The 14,916-nt window shown below is 37.1% G+C and overlaps 1 protein-coding gene across 2 annotated transcripts in view; it reads left to right on the plus strand.

Moving 5' to 3' along the window:
* The window catches only part of LAMA1 (laminin subunit alpha 1), a 97,190-nt gene that overhangs the window by 38,594 nt on the left and 43,680 nt on the right, over positions 1-14,916 (plus strand). For both annotated transcript variants that reach the window (XR_001553442.2, XM_015855286.2), the window contains exons 11-23: positions 1,401-1,541; positions 2,177-2,350; positions 3,584-3,685; positions 4,418-4,629; positions 5,945-6,056; positions 6,935-7,045; positions 7,802-7,929; positions 8,515-8,601; positions 8,952-9,163; positions 9,664-9,770; positions 11,209-11,389; positions 12,418-12,554; positions 14,541-14,777. Coding sequence is in view for 1 of the 2 variants with exons in the window: in XM_015855286.2 (XP_015710772.1) it covers positions 1,401-1,541; positions 2,177-2,350; positions 3,584-3,685; positions 4,418-4,629; positions 5,945-6,056; positions 6,935-7,045; positions 7,802-7,929; positions 8,515-8,601; positions 8,952-9,163; positions 9,664-9,770; positions 11,209-11,389; positions 12,418-12,554; positions 14,541-14,777 (1,941 nt within the window). In the remaining variant the exon portion in view is untranslated. The remainder of the gene's footprint in view (positions 1-1,400; positions 1,542-2,176; positions 2,351-3,583; positions 3,686-4,417; positions 4,630-5,944; positions 6,057-6,934; positions 7,046-7,801; positions 7,930-8,514; positions 8,602-8,951; positions 9,164-9,663; positions 9,771-11,208; positions 11,390-12,417; positions 12,555-14,540; positions 14,778-14,916) is intronic.

Below are 14,916 nucleotides of genomic sequence, written 5' to 3' on the forward strand. Positions count from 1 at the left end.
TGTCCCTTCTTGCTGGGAAGAAATACATGAGTTGACACCAGCTCAAGGTTGTTACTATTTTCAAAATTCTTCTGTTTGTTTTTTTTAGTTTGTATACTCTGTTTTGGTCTGAGCACTGTAATCATGACCCTCCCATGCTAGTCTGGCTAATTTAGGGAGATATTCACACTTTTAAAATGAACTCCAGGGAGCGTTTTCACTTGTTGATCCATTTAACTATTGCTATTTGTTTAACTAAAACAAAGGCTGTCCTCCAGACCCCTCTTTGCTGAGATAAAGTCTTCTATGCAACAGTCACTCTCTGGATTATTCCTACAATTTCTTGTGCACTCATCCCTTGCCTTTAGTCTTCTCCCATTGGAGAGGTTTAATCAGAGAGTCACATCCATCCCTAAGGTCTAGTCAGTCACAGCAGCTCTTGAGGTCTACCCATCACATAAGGTTCCTATTATTCATTAAGTAATAAGAAGTCATTTCATCCATTTCATCATCAAGTTACAGAAATAAAAGGTATGTGCGATCCCAGTGTACTGTGAAAAAAGAAATAAAGAAGTTGGAAAAAACCATACAGCTATTGTTTCAATAAAAATCCAAGATTCTAAAATCCCATTGTTTCAGGATAATCTCAGATTTCCCTTTGTATGGTAATTATATTTATATACTGTTGGGTATCTGTTAGGTCAGGATTTGAGCTGATAATGGAGCACCTGGCAAAGGGGAGTGCCTGGTCCAGGGATCACAGGCACATTTGTTTTTTGCACCACTGCTCTCCATGTGCCCAAAAGAAGTGGATCCAGGGCCGAGTTATGCTTGGCTCAAATAAGGGCAGCTATTGAAGGGAGAGCAGCAATTGGACGTAGGCTGCTTTTTGAGAGGGAGTGCTGCACAGACAGAGCCCCTTCACCAGTAGGGTGAGTTTAGCTATTCTTTCCATATGTGCCTGCTCATAAATACTTTACCTGGTATCACCAAGAACCTGTCAGAAGCAATTTTGCTTCTCTGTGAGCAGAATAAATATTAACATAGAAAGCAATCATTCTCCTCCTTTAAATGAAAGCTAGAAGAATCATCTCATTTTTTAGTTTTTTTCATGTGGTTTGTAGAAATGGTTTGTATTCTTGAAATTTTATTTCATAAAAGTTCACAACCTACCTGCTTAGAGAGAGGCCCTTGTAAACTTGATGTGCCAAACGCTGGTCCAGAAGAGTAGATTGTTGGTAGTTTTGCTACTGAAGGGCTCAGATTTTTCTATGGCAATCCTGAAATTCATTCAGTAGAACCAAATCTAATGTAAATCTGGAACTGGGAGTGGCTCTTCTGGCTGACATGGAGCACCTTAGCCACCGTAATTGTTACCGTGATGATGCTAATGTGAAACAAATGTTATATGCCATTCACAGGAAAATGTAGAAGGTGAAAACTGTGACCTCTGTAAACCAGGATTCTACAACCTGCAAGAGAGAAATCCAGAGGGCTGCACAGAATGCTTCTGCTTTGGGGTTTCTGATGTTTGCGACAGCCTCACATGGCCAGTCAGTCAGGTATTATACGTTACATCAGTGACATTCTTTCCTCAGGCAGCTGCAACATGTACTGTATTTCTCTTTGACATGCACCTGAGCTAACTGTAATTTCTGGCATGTATGTCCTTACAGAGGAATGGATTTTCAACATCATTTGACAGCTCGGAGGTAGTCAGAATGTCATTTCATTGAAGGCTTTAGCTGCTGGCTTGCATTAATACGAGAAGCATTGGCTAGTGGAATCTGTGATAATGCAATGGAAACACTGAGCCTCCCCTCCTCTCTCCCTTTTTTCTTTTTCTGACCTTGTATTGTTAAAGTTTCTTTGTGTATACTAAAGAGATGAGCCCAAACTTTTGTCCTTACTCCTATACCTACTGGGCAAGACTACAGTGCCCTGTGGCAGTATTTCCATTACATTTCCTGATTTTATTGGAAGGATGAAAATTTATGTTCCTAACTTTTACAGAGATAGAGACAGTCCTAGTCTTATCGTATGATGTTGGTACCACATTTGTGTGTATTGGGACTGAGTGAATGAACGTCCGATGGATTCACTAGTTCACGTGAATTTCTGAGGATGGGTTTTGTGACTACTTTCTCACTGACACTGAGCCTGACTACACACTATTATAACCATTATTTTCTTGCAGATTTCAGACATGACTGGATGGCTTATTACTGATCTATATAATGCAAGGGGTGTGCAACCTCAGCGAAGCCAATTTGATGGTTCCCGTCAAATAAGCATCAACAACACTGATGCTGTGAAAGTACTGAAGCATACTTACTACTGGTCAGCACCTGAACCATATCTAGGAAATAAAGTGAGTTCTTGCTTTGAGCCAAAACTCTTAATTTCCCTACATTAATTATACTACGTTGCTCTCAAAACACTATACATAAACAGTAGATATATTTCTGCTAATCAAAATGTTTCCTTACTGAGGTGTTAATATAACAAAAATTCATCACTGTGCCCCTGTAATTTTATTCTTTCATATATAGCACAAAGCATTGTCTTTCAATTTGATGCTATATTTCTATGCACTGAAACCTTCAGAATTGCTGCTCACATTCTTTGGTTAGCTATGGGATGTAATAAAAATACAAACATAGTTGAAACATATTCTTAACTTCTATAATTAAAAAGTACAAATAAAAGCCAGGTTAACCAGAGTTCTCAGCCCGTCCCTGTTCCTCAAATCATAGTATTTCTGGCTAAGTATGGTACAGAATCCCCCTCTTGGTCTTTGATCTCACTCATCACACTACTTTGTTCTTATACTGTTACAGAGGATATTGTGTCTTTCTTGATTGTTATTAACTTTCCTGCTCACATTCCCTATACTTCTACTATCTCTAAGCTGTTGCCCTTCACCATCTTTGTGGCCTTTTGATGGACTCTCTCCATTATTTGCACATCTCTGTCGTACTGACAAGCCCAAAAATGAAGAATATCATGTGTGGTTTCACTAGTGCTGAGTGGAGGCGACCTCACTTCTTTATTTTTAGTACAGTCTCTTTGCTGATGCACAATTAGTTGAGCACCAGACAAAATGAACACAAATCTAATAAGTGTAACTTTAAGGGGAAGTTTTTCACAGGAGAATGTTCACTCAAATTCTGATCCGATATACATCTAAAGTATGTCTAACTGCTAAAACGTTTTTCACTTACTTTGAAGTAGTCAGCAGCAGATGTGGAGTTATGGAGCATGAAAGGTGGAATATGGAACGTGAATAACTCCAGCATGCTTTGACTTTTGGCTAGGACAGTAGCATAAACCTCTGCTGTTGAAAGGCCTGTGGGTGTTTTGCTGAATAAGGCCCCTTATCTAAACCATCAGTAGTGCCTTCAGCTGGCTTTCTCCACAGTAACAGCAACAAGCCAGTGCTTGTCCTTGTGCTGATAAGCACAGCCTGTTAAATTTTACTTGGAAAGTGGCATTTGCGAGCCCAAGTGTTCTTTTAATTTGGGGCAAATACATTGGACTTTCTCATCTCTCTTTTTTGTGTTGATTGGTGGTTCTGATGTCAAGGTTTTCTTTATTATTTCAGCTCACCGCTTTTGGTGGAGATTTGAAGTATACTGTGTCTTACGACATTCCCATGGAGAGTGTGGACAGTGATATAGTATCTAGCGTGGATGTCATCATTCAGGTGAATGGTTTTCAGCTGGCTACTACTCAAACATTACTAGAAATCCATGAATGGGTTAAAAAAATAAAAAGGAAAATAAAACGTTATTTATGTAGCAATAATTTATAATTTCTCCTTAGATCTGAATTTTAAATCCTGTTTTGAATGTAACTATGAAGATTTTCTTGCTACTTAGTTCTCGGATTTTCTGCTTTGTTTCTCTGAAACCATAGGCAGATAATTCCATTTTTAGAAATCAAATACCAAAATTTTAACCTTGGTAAAAACACATGAGATGGTAATTACTAAATGAGCAGTGTTCTGTTCATAAGGCAACTACAATAATCTGGAGTAATTTATGTTTATGAAACAGATGAATAGTCATGCTGTTTGTTTACTTTTCTGAAGTTATGATGCAGTTAAAAGCTAAGGCTCTATATGAAGTTTAGGCATATCTGAAAAAGCTTCATTTTGTAATATGTGCTTATTAATACAGAAAAGCAGAAAAAGATTTTGTTTTGTAGAGGAATTTTATTTTTATTTTATTTTTTCTAAAAGAAAATTAAGTGTTTCTGAAGTCCCTGAACCAAAAGAGAATGGGATTGTAATCTTCCAGAATCTATGGAAAATACAGACTTATATATATATATTTCCAATGAAAGAAATCTTGTTTCTACATCTGCATCTGATAGTAAAAGTAACAGCTAAATTATCATGTAGATACAAATAATATTTTCTATATTTCACATTCAGGGCAATGGTCAGATTTTGAGCACAAGAGCAGCAGGTTTGTCATTGCAGCCCTATGAGGAGTACTCTAATTCAGTGAGATTGGTATCAGAGAATTTTATCGACTTCAATACAAAAAAAGCTATAGACCGAGAAAGGCTGATGACTGTTCTGGTCAATGTGACCCATCTTCTGATCAGGGCCAACTACAATATTGCCAAAAAAGCTGTTTACAGGTAAGGGACAGAAAATACTGAAATTAATCTATATACTCACGTTATTTTTGTGCATGTGAAGAATTGCTTGTGGTTTAAGTATTCCTGTAGTTTTGTGTTAATAATTTCTTGAAGAAAGGATTCTTCATTTATTTTTTTTAAGACTAATTTTGTCCGCATTCTTGTGGAATGTGCAGAAAAGGGCACGTGGTTGTTTTAGGGATATGTAAAGCAGAATTACTGTTCTCTACATTAAAGAAATATTTCTGAAAGCCTTATTACAATGGCAGCTTTGTTAGCCACCATCTTAAACTCTCAAAAGTGCTTATTTTGGTATGTGGCAAGTTAATCCATCACTGATGATAGAGAACCTGCCATTAAAAAAGCTGGCTGTAATTTCCTTTAATATCTGTTTGTAGATGTTCTGATGGTCATTTCTAAGGGAATGCTTAGTAGGAAAACTGGTCTGGGCTGGATTACCTGATCATTTCATAATCTCAAATCAGCATTAGCAGTATCTGTATTGGTACTTGCAGATCTCTCTTACCTGTTTTCCAAATCATACAGGAATGGAATGTTATTGGTTTCAAGGGAATCAGTTCCAGTGCTTCATCACTTATTGACTTACTTCCCTTTGCCTTACCGATAGCCTTTGTTCCTCATTCTCTAACTTGTTAGCATTTAACGTCAACAGCATTATACCTGATAGTAAAGCATGAAGAAAATTCACTTCGTGCCCTCGAGGGGCAATTATATTTATGTCTATTTAGGGATGGTGTGTTCAGCTTTCTGGAACATTTGTAAAGATCCACTTAAATCACTTTACCTGTGGCTGAGAAACTTTTCTCTACTGCAAATCTACTGTTATTTGTACTATAGGGTTTTGCTATGTTTTGTAGTATACACAAGCAATGAACTGATGATGTTTTTCATTCCTTACCCTCCTGCGATATATGTCTTGTTTAGACATGTAGTAAAGGTATCTTGTCTCAAGACTGCAGTAGAAGTTTACCCCTCCCATGTACTTCTGTGATGACAGAGGGGGAGTTTTTGATTAAACCTCACTCCAAGTGAAGTCACCAAGTCAATTAGGGAATTAGAATATGGATAGCGGGACATAGGTATAACTGCTTCCAGCTGAGAACTGCAAAGGTAGTGATAAAGCTACCATCATGGTCTTTTTACTGCTGAGATTTTTGACAATTCCTCAGCTGTTGCTTCCAGGGGACAACATACTCAGTGGTAACATACTCAGTAGTACCAACCAAACTGTTTAAAATGAAATTTTGGTAAAAAAAAAGAAATAATAACGTGATGCCTTCATGCTTGATCCTAGGCTGGACTCGGTGACCCTGGACAATGCAAGTGCAAATGTAATAGACCTTTCTTCAGCGCCAGATGTGGAATTCTGTGAATGTCCTCAAGGTTACACGGGAATATCATGTGAGGTAAGTGTTTTGTGTATGCAAACTAATGTTCTTTTTTCTGAAAGGATGCGGGTTTTAAAGGCGTCTTTTAATTACACTGCCATTAGAGTTTATATTCTGTGGTGAAATGCTGTGTACTGTACACACTACCACTGATATTTCCTTCTTGGTACACTGAATGGGACTTTGTGTTTATTTCTTGAATTCTATTTGGTATCACTAAAAGATGATCATACACATTGCAGCATTAGTGTTGCAGGGGGAGTAGCTGTAAAAGCTCTGTGAAGCTGTTTCAGGCTTACCTTACTCACAAATAGCTCATTTCCTAGATTTGAGTTGCTCAGTGCATTTCTGTTTTATGTAGTTAGGTTTATGGAGGCAATAAGAATCTTAGCAGGGAGGAATGAAGTCTTTGGAAGATATCACAAGAGTCAAATGTGAAAGGCTAGATGGCATTTTATGTATCTGTAAATAGAAGATTGTGGAGGCAGAGCACCACCTGCAGAACAGCAGGATTTATTTTGACAAATAGTTTAAATATGAAACCATGTGTCATGGCATCATTAAAGATTCTGCAGATGAGACGGACCATCTGTTTTATATTGTCCTGTAATAAATAAATTCATATATTCAACTGTAGAAAGCTGAACTTATGTGTCTTCAGGGCTAAATCAAAGTTAAATGGTGCTAATTCTTATTCCCTTCATCCAGTCCAAGTTTAATAAATAAATAAATAAGTAGAAAAGAGTTGCAGTGACACCAACAGAGTTGAAAGAGCATTCAGTTTAGCACAGTGAGAACAAGTCAGTGGGTGGTCGGAAGTGGTCTCTTTGAAAATGATTTAATGTGTACATTTAACACACATAATGCCGCTGCTTTTTCTCCTCATTTCTTTCCAGTCCTGTCTCCCTGGGTACTACAGAGTGGATGGAATACTCTTTGGCGGTATTTGTCAACCTTGTAAATGCAATGGGCATGCAACTGAATGTGATACTCAAGGTGTTTGCTTTGTAAGTTGTCCTCTGATGTGCTGTGTCTTAAGCATCTGCTTAGAAATTAGGAGAGTATTTTGTCTGCGGGAGACAAGTTTATGGTGTATGTAAATTTCAAGCTATGGGTACAAATTGTGTATTGTGCTTTCTTTCATGGTTTACTTATACTGCGTGTGTTCAGGGAACTCCAATAAATTGTTCTCCATTAGAGATTTTATTTCATTTTATCATTTCAAGTGTAGAATAAGTAGATCTAAAGCGAAAACGTCAACATATACTAGCTGATAAAAAACTTTGCTTGCTCAAGTTGACATTAAAACTTGAATAAAATAAAGCAGTGTGAATGTAGGTATGTGTATCTTCCATGGCTGACATCAGTGGAAGTTATACACTACCTTCTGAAGATTTAGCTTTCAGATCTCTCATGAAACTTAAAGATCTCAAAAAGGCAATGACTAAACACCAGCAAGAAACATATATCGAGTTTGTTGCTGTACATGTTTGCGATGTGCTGAATAAGATTAAATTCATGTTTAGATAATGTTTTGTAATGTAAAGTTAAATTTTAAAATTTAGGGAAGAAATAGTTAGGAATTATTGTAACTCAGTTTAGGAAAAAAAAAACCAACATCAAAACAACTTATTCCCAAAGTTGTTCACAGTTGTTTCCTTGAATCTTAATGCTGTATTGCTTGCAGATCCCTGCAGATATCCCTCAGGGGAGTGAAGAACTATCAAAAGTAAATATGAAAAGTTTTTTGCCATGTCTCACAGGCTTGTCAGCACAACACGACAGGACCTTTTTGTGATCAGTGCTTGCCTGGCTTTTACGGAAGTCCATCCCAAGGAACTCCTGAAGACTGTCAGCCTTGTGCCTGTCCTCTGAGCTCTGCTGCAAACAAGTAAGCTGCATGTTTCAGATTTCCTGTTGCATTTTTAGCAAAATCGGAATGTGAGATAAAGGAAGATGTTGTGAAATCTAAAGGAGAAAGAGCGGGAACAGTCTTTCTCTATTCATTTGAGCTTGTGTCATAGACATGGTGTTTTGCCAGGTTGTCAAATGTATATTAAGACAGACTTGAGTGAGCTCGTGTAGTTTGTACACAAAGTACAAAAAGAAATACTTAGACCTGTCCTTGAACTTGGAACAAAATCACAGTTATCTTTCATGTTCAAAAGCAGCAGAAGGACAGAACTGTTACGCCTGAAATAGCGGAGCTTGGTATATGTGCTTGCCAAATTCGCTAGACGAAGGGCCAGGCTCTTAGAAAGTTCTAAAATCTTCCTTTGAAATAAGAGAAAAAACTTAACAAGAATTTCTGAAAATTATAATTCTGTTTTGGCATATTGTGATGTTTTAAACATTGGTGTTAATCTAGATACATGTGCAATGATGTGGTTTTATAGATCTGTGGATAGATTTGAAGAGTGGGTATTGAATTGTTTTTCTGTATGTTGCTACTAATTTCCACGAATACTGTTTATAGTTTCAGTCCTACTTGCCAGCTGAGTGAAGGAGAGGGAATTGTCTGTGATAAATGTCTTCCAGGCTATACTGGCTCTCGGTGTGAAAGGTATGTATGTTAACTTTGGGTAAGGTATCTGTGGGTAAAGCATCTGTGTGATTGTCCTTACCAGGTATCCAGCATCCCATCTACCCCGTATTGTTTACATCACGTGTACAAGACATTCTTAATGAATATTTCCTCCTTTTGTCTTTGCTTGTAATACACTGACTCTTTAGAGCAAAATTTAATAGGAAATATTCTCTTCAGTGAGGAGAATGTTTGACGTGACTGCATTTCAGCTGCATTCATTGGTAATTTAATCTAGACAAACGTTCTGAAAGTTTGGACCAGACGAACTTTTGAGGTCCCTTGCAACCTAGGCTATTCTGTGACAAAGTTTTTACTCTCTTGTGCAGGTGTGCAAATGGTTACTATGGAAATCCACTGGTGCCTGGACAGTCATGTGTTCCTTGTGAATGCAATGGCAATATAAACCCTCAAGAAGATGGTTATTGTGATACCACCACAGGTCAATGCTTGAAATGTGTGGGGAACACAGCAGGTCTTCACTGTGAAAAGTGTGCTGATGGGTACTATGGGGATGCAGTGACTGAGAAAAGTTGCCGTGGTAAGCTGTTATTATTACTCTGAGAATGGAAAGAACAGAAAAATATGGTCTGCATGTAGCAGAATTCATAGGAAGATGCATGTGCTTTCCAAAAGAGTTAACCTTCAAGTTGTGAATTGACAAGTACAGATTGAAAACCATGAGGGTTTTTTTTAGCCTGAGGATGGAATATATCTTGCTAGGGTCTGACACTTCATATTTCTGAAAATTTCTGGCTTGCTTAATGCTCCCCCCTCCAGTGACTTCCTGCAAACGTTTTCTGCTTCTGAATTTTACATGTGAGGATGGAGAAAAATGAACTTCCCAAATGTATCTCCTCACAGAGTTTGTTGCTGCTTTTTTTGTTTATTTGCTTAGCCCTGATGTGTAGTACAAATTTTGCTATAGTATATTAACATCTTTAGGATACAGATGAACAAATGAAATGCAGTGCGCATTATGTAACAAATTTGGAATGCTGCATAATAACAAATTTTTTTCATTCTTTTTCTAAACATAAGCCTGTGAGTGCCATGTGAATGGCTCCCATTCCAGCGTCTGTCATCACAAGACAGGCATCTGTGACTGCAAGTCAGATGTGATTGGGCAAAAATGTGACAAGTGCTCGGTAAGCAGATAGTTACCTCTTCCTAACACCTGCATTGTTTTTATCTCTTGATCTGCCTGTTTATCTGCAAATCCCAGCATCAGTGTGGGGAGACACAAAGAAATTTTTGATTGCTTGAAAGCTTGATATATAAGTTTAATTCACATTCTTCAAAATTTTCTGGGAATTTGAACTCATGTTTTCTGTGTAGGAAACCAGATGTTTTTGATCAGTCTGTTCAATACTTTGTTTTATGGCTTTGGCACAAAATTGTTGATGGACTCTAAAATAGTTCAGAAGTGTTTTGGGGGAAAGAGATGATTTTCAGTAGTACAAGATGCAATGTAACTTGGAATCCAAGAAAGAAAACTTCAGTGATCTAAGATGGACAGAGGAGGTGAAAGTCCCAACTGTACTACTGGACTGTAGGAGACCTCTGCCTCCTGTGTGATGAAGCTTCAGAAAAGGCAAATATGATTTAGAGCATGTCAGTGAGTTAATTTCTATCAGAGAAAGTCCTAATATACTAGTAAGGTCTTATCTAGGTTGCTATGTAATATTCTGATCATCCCTGTTCAAGAAGTATGAACTCAGACTAGAGCAGATACTGAAAACAGCAGCAAGTAAATTCAGAGGAGTGTCAACTTGTTGGAGAGGAAATCAAAAGTTTGTCTAGACTGGCTTTTGTAGTTGCAAATTGCTCTATCTGTGCTCTTTGCAGATGTGAAACTGTAACTCGGCCCCCTTTTGAATCAGGCTGTTCAGGCTGGTGCTGTGCTGCGTGGCAGGGTGCAGTCACGTTTACTGACTGCAGAAAAACAAACTGAAGGCCACTAACGGACCTGAAGGCATCTTAATGCTGTGCTTCTGTAAAATGAACTCTGGGAATATCTGAAAAATGCAATTAGTGTTAATAAATGCATCATGGCTGAACACCAAGAAATAAATTCAGCTAAAAGACAGGCTTGTTACAAGAACAAATAGGTATTCACTGTTGAGACAAAATAGTTTCTAGTCTTTGCTGAGTATGGAACTGAGTCAGAGACCAGAGCAGAAATTCTGTGCCCAGTTACTGTCCCTGTGCCAGCTGAGCTGAACGCTGTTCAATTTACATGTGCCATAGTTCACTGACATGCTCTGTTCTGCTCTTTAATTCACAGAAATCTTTTCTTGGTCAGCACAGCCTACCCTTGCCCTCTTGAAAGTCTTTAATTAAAAATAATGTCAGAGTATAAAACAGGTCTCACTAATGAGATTAGGGGACCATGAGAGTATTTCAGTATTCATTTGTTCACCTAAATGCATACTTGCATACAGCTGGGAACAGCGAAGAGATGAGGCCAGGTATTCCTCCCATAGCAATCACACAGAGCTGATCAGTATTCATGCAGGTCAGATGGCCGGGAAAGTAACCGGGAAAATTGGTGTACTCTTAACATATCTCCTACTTGTCCAACAGAATGGCTTTTATGGCTTGCTTGCTGGACTTGGCTGTATTCCCTGCAACTGCAGTCAATTTGGCTCCATCTCTGAGGACTGCGATCATCAGGGGCAGTGCTACTGTTTACCAGGAGTGGCTGGAGAAAAGTGTGATCGCTGTGCTCATGGCTTCCACTCGTTGAAGAGCAGTGGCTGTACACGTAAGCTTTAATCCATGATTCTTTTAGGGATTGTGTGAAATTTCTCTCAGCAGTGCGCTGTATTTTTTACTCTAGCAGCATTCAGTTGGTTTGATAAATATTCCAAAAAGTGGTGAATGGTTTCCTGATTCTTTGGTTAAGCATGGGAACAAAAGTTAAAAGCTACTACTATTGCAGACTTCTGCCATATATATATATATATATATATATATATATATATATATATACACACACACACACACACACACATATATATATATATATACACACACACACATATATATATATATACACACACACACATATATATATATTTTTCTGTTTAATTCTTCAAATTTCCTCCTTGATAAAATAGGTCATTGATTGTATTTTTTCTATTAGAGGAAGATTTTAATCCTAACTGGGAAGATGCCATCTTGAGATTTATTGGGTTAATAAGATACTCTTTCCAACACAGTGCAGTATAGTTAAAGGAATGCCTACCATTTCTCCAACCTCACAGAGGCCTTTTTTCACAGTGTAGTAATGTGAAATCTTCAGTGTGGTGATGTCTGGACTAGGAATCAAAGATCCCTTAGGTACCTTTAATCATTTTAGACTTGAAAAATTTGTAAATTTTATTAAAGCAATTGAAGTGTTTCTGAATTTCCGCTTTCTAGCAAGAATAGTGTTGCATTTTTTAATTATCAAATCTCTGATCAGTTTTGCACCATTTATAATAGCATTTTCCTCTATAGATTTACTTTTCTCCATGATAATTTTGTTTGGCTTTGTTGATTTCCCTGTGTAGATGTAGCCTTGCTTTTTAAATCACCAAGCAGGCTACATCAAACAGGAATATTGGATTTTCAATTAAAAAAAAAAAATAAAAAATTGCCACTTTGTTTGTAATTTAGTTCTCAGTTAGGGATAATGAGTACAAGGAGTGTCATACTGTATCGTTAAGAAAAGTAAGATTATCAATAGCTGTGGAGTCTATTTTGTTTTGGAAAGGTAAAATTAATTATTTGGTCCCATTTCTTTTGCAGCCTGTGACTGTGCTCATACTCAGAACAACTGTAATGCAGATTCTGGTCAATGCATTTGTCCCCCTCATACTCGGGGACCAAAATGTGAACTCTGTGAAGAAAACCACTGGGGACTCTCTCCTAAACTTGGCTGCAAGGTATGGTAGGCTTGCTGAAATGCCAGGACAGTTTAAAGCAGTTTGCTGCTTACTAATAGTGTATACTCATGCTAGGACTACTCTTGTTCTGATTACCTCATTTGCTATCTTATGTTTCGAAGTGTTTATGCTAGTATTTATTGAGGAACTTTCTAAGAATGCTGTCTTTGAAAATATTGGTCCAGAGTGTCTGGGTAGGTGCATAGGTCATCTGAGAAATTTGAAGTGTGTATTTTGACTATCAGTCGAGGACCAATCAAGCAAGGAACGCAGTTTCTATATTAACCAAGGATTAATTTTATGTCTTTAAGAAAAGTGAAATATAAACATATTGTAAGTCATGGCACACTTTAAAAAATATTTAAAATATAAGTTGTATAAGGTAGTTTGTTTATGTTTCCTGATTGGAGCTTAACATTTATTTTTAAGTAATAAAATGCAACTTTAGTGCAGATCTGAGGAGTATCAGCCATTCACATAATTAGGTTTTCCCTGTAAATCCCTGTCAGATATAGCGTTGAACCAATCTTTATTTTATAAATGCTAAGACTTCAAAAAGCCCCAGAATTACTTGACTGTAATGGGCAATTTCAATGGAGAAACCACAAATAAAATCAACTTGACTATCTCTGTCATTGTGTGTGATAAGAATCAGACAATGACAAGCATCGGCCAAATTCTTTTATTTTTTTTCCATCTTTAATTTTTTTAGAGTAAGGATGATAACATAGCCCAATAATACAGCCCTTTCTTCAGAGTTTTTAATTACCACAGTTTATGACAACTTTCTCTAAATCTCTGTGTTTTCAAGCTGCTCTTCTTTCTGTTAGTTTGCTGGCTCTTGTTCCATTTCACTTGGGTAATGGTACAGTAGACTATCACTCCTTTAAGTTTTCCTTTCATAGGCTGATTCCACAGTACATGCCAATGATCAAATTGGATTAACTTGTATGTTTTCTGAGTACTTGGAATCTATTCCTGGGTACATTTATTGAGCAGAAAAGTAGTTCTGTTTTGTTTACAACCTTTGTCAAATCAAGTCCTGCACTCAATGAAGTGTACCTTAGAGTCCTTATTTATCATTGTGAACTTGAGATGAAAATATGTAAATAATTTCTGTTGTGATAAAACAGGGTTTAACCTTCGCAACTGCAAACCTTTAGTGGTAATTAGGAGCCAGAGCTGGAAACCTGTTTGGTCATAAAATGTATTAGACTATGCAGTGTAGTACATAGTACTGAGAGAGTGAGAAGTCTGCTTAATGCCAAGGGTGAGCGACAAATGTGTGACGAATGCTAGAGAGTACATAAATATGTATTCTCTATATGTATGCTTGTAGGTGTTGTACACTGAACTGCAGTGTATGCGAAAACTTCCTACTTTTGGGTTCAGTGAGATTCTCAATTCCTGATCAAAAAACAAATGAAGCTAGAACGAGATGTGAACCCTATTAATGCTCCCAGAAGTCTTAAACAAATGTCAGTATTAAGATTTTTCTTTCCATTCTGTTAATATATTCTATTTTATAAATCTATTCGCTCTCTCTCTTTGTGTGTTGTGTGTATAAAATCCACTATTTACATAACATTATTATAATTTATTACACCCAACACTGTTTTAATTCAGATATTTTTGAGTGGTATCTTCTGGGACTTGTTCCTTTAACTCCTTTGGTTCTAAATAGGTTATATTTTACATTCCACAGTTTAATAGAAATATGACTTACAATATATTTTAAAAATAAATATATATTTAGATATACATTTATATATGTATTTATATATTTATATATATACAATATATTTTTAAAAATACAAACGAAACAATCCCATGTCTATGTGAAAGTTCTTCGCTTTTATATTGTACAGTAATTGCTGACAATCATTGAGTTTTAATGGCTATTTTAAATTTACTGTACAGCTTCTGTTGTAGCAAAGTGAACTTAAAAGAGTAATTCCTGATATTAATTTATTCTTTTCCTGTAAGGCCTGCAACTGTAGCGACTCTGGTTCAAATAGTCTGCAGTGTGATGTACTGACTGGTCAGTGCCAGTGCAAAACTGAATTTGGAGGACAAAACTGTTCCAGATGTGCATTAGGCTACAGGGATTACCCAGACTGTGTTGCTTGTGACTGTGACTTAAGAGGAACCAAAACAGAGATGTGTGATGACACTGAAGGACTTTGTGGTTGTGAAGAAGAAACTGGCATCTGTACCTGCAAGGTATTGAAGTTTTGGGACATGTTGGGGTTTCTGATAATTTATTTCATAAAAATCATAATGACTATAGAGATGGGAGGATCTTAGACTGCATCCCTCCTCTGTGATATTTGTAAGAACACCTAAAATCACCTCTAATGGA

The sequence above is a fragment of the Coturnix japonica genome, chromosome 2 (assembly GCF_001577835.2).
Source record: "Coturnix japonica isolate 7356 chromosome 2, Coturnix japonica 2.1, whole genome shotgun sequence".
Lineage (NCBI taxonomy): Eukaryota > Metazoa > Chordata > Aves > Galliformes > Phasianidae > Coturnix > Coturnix japonica.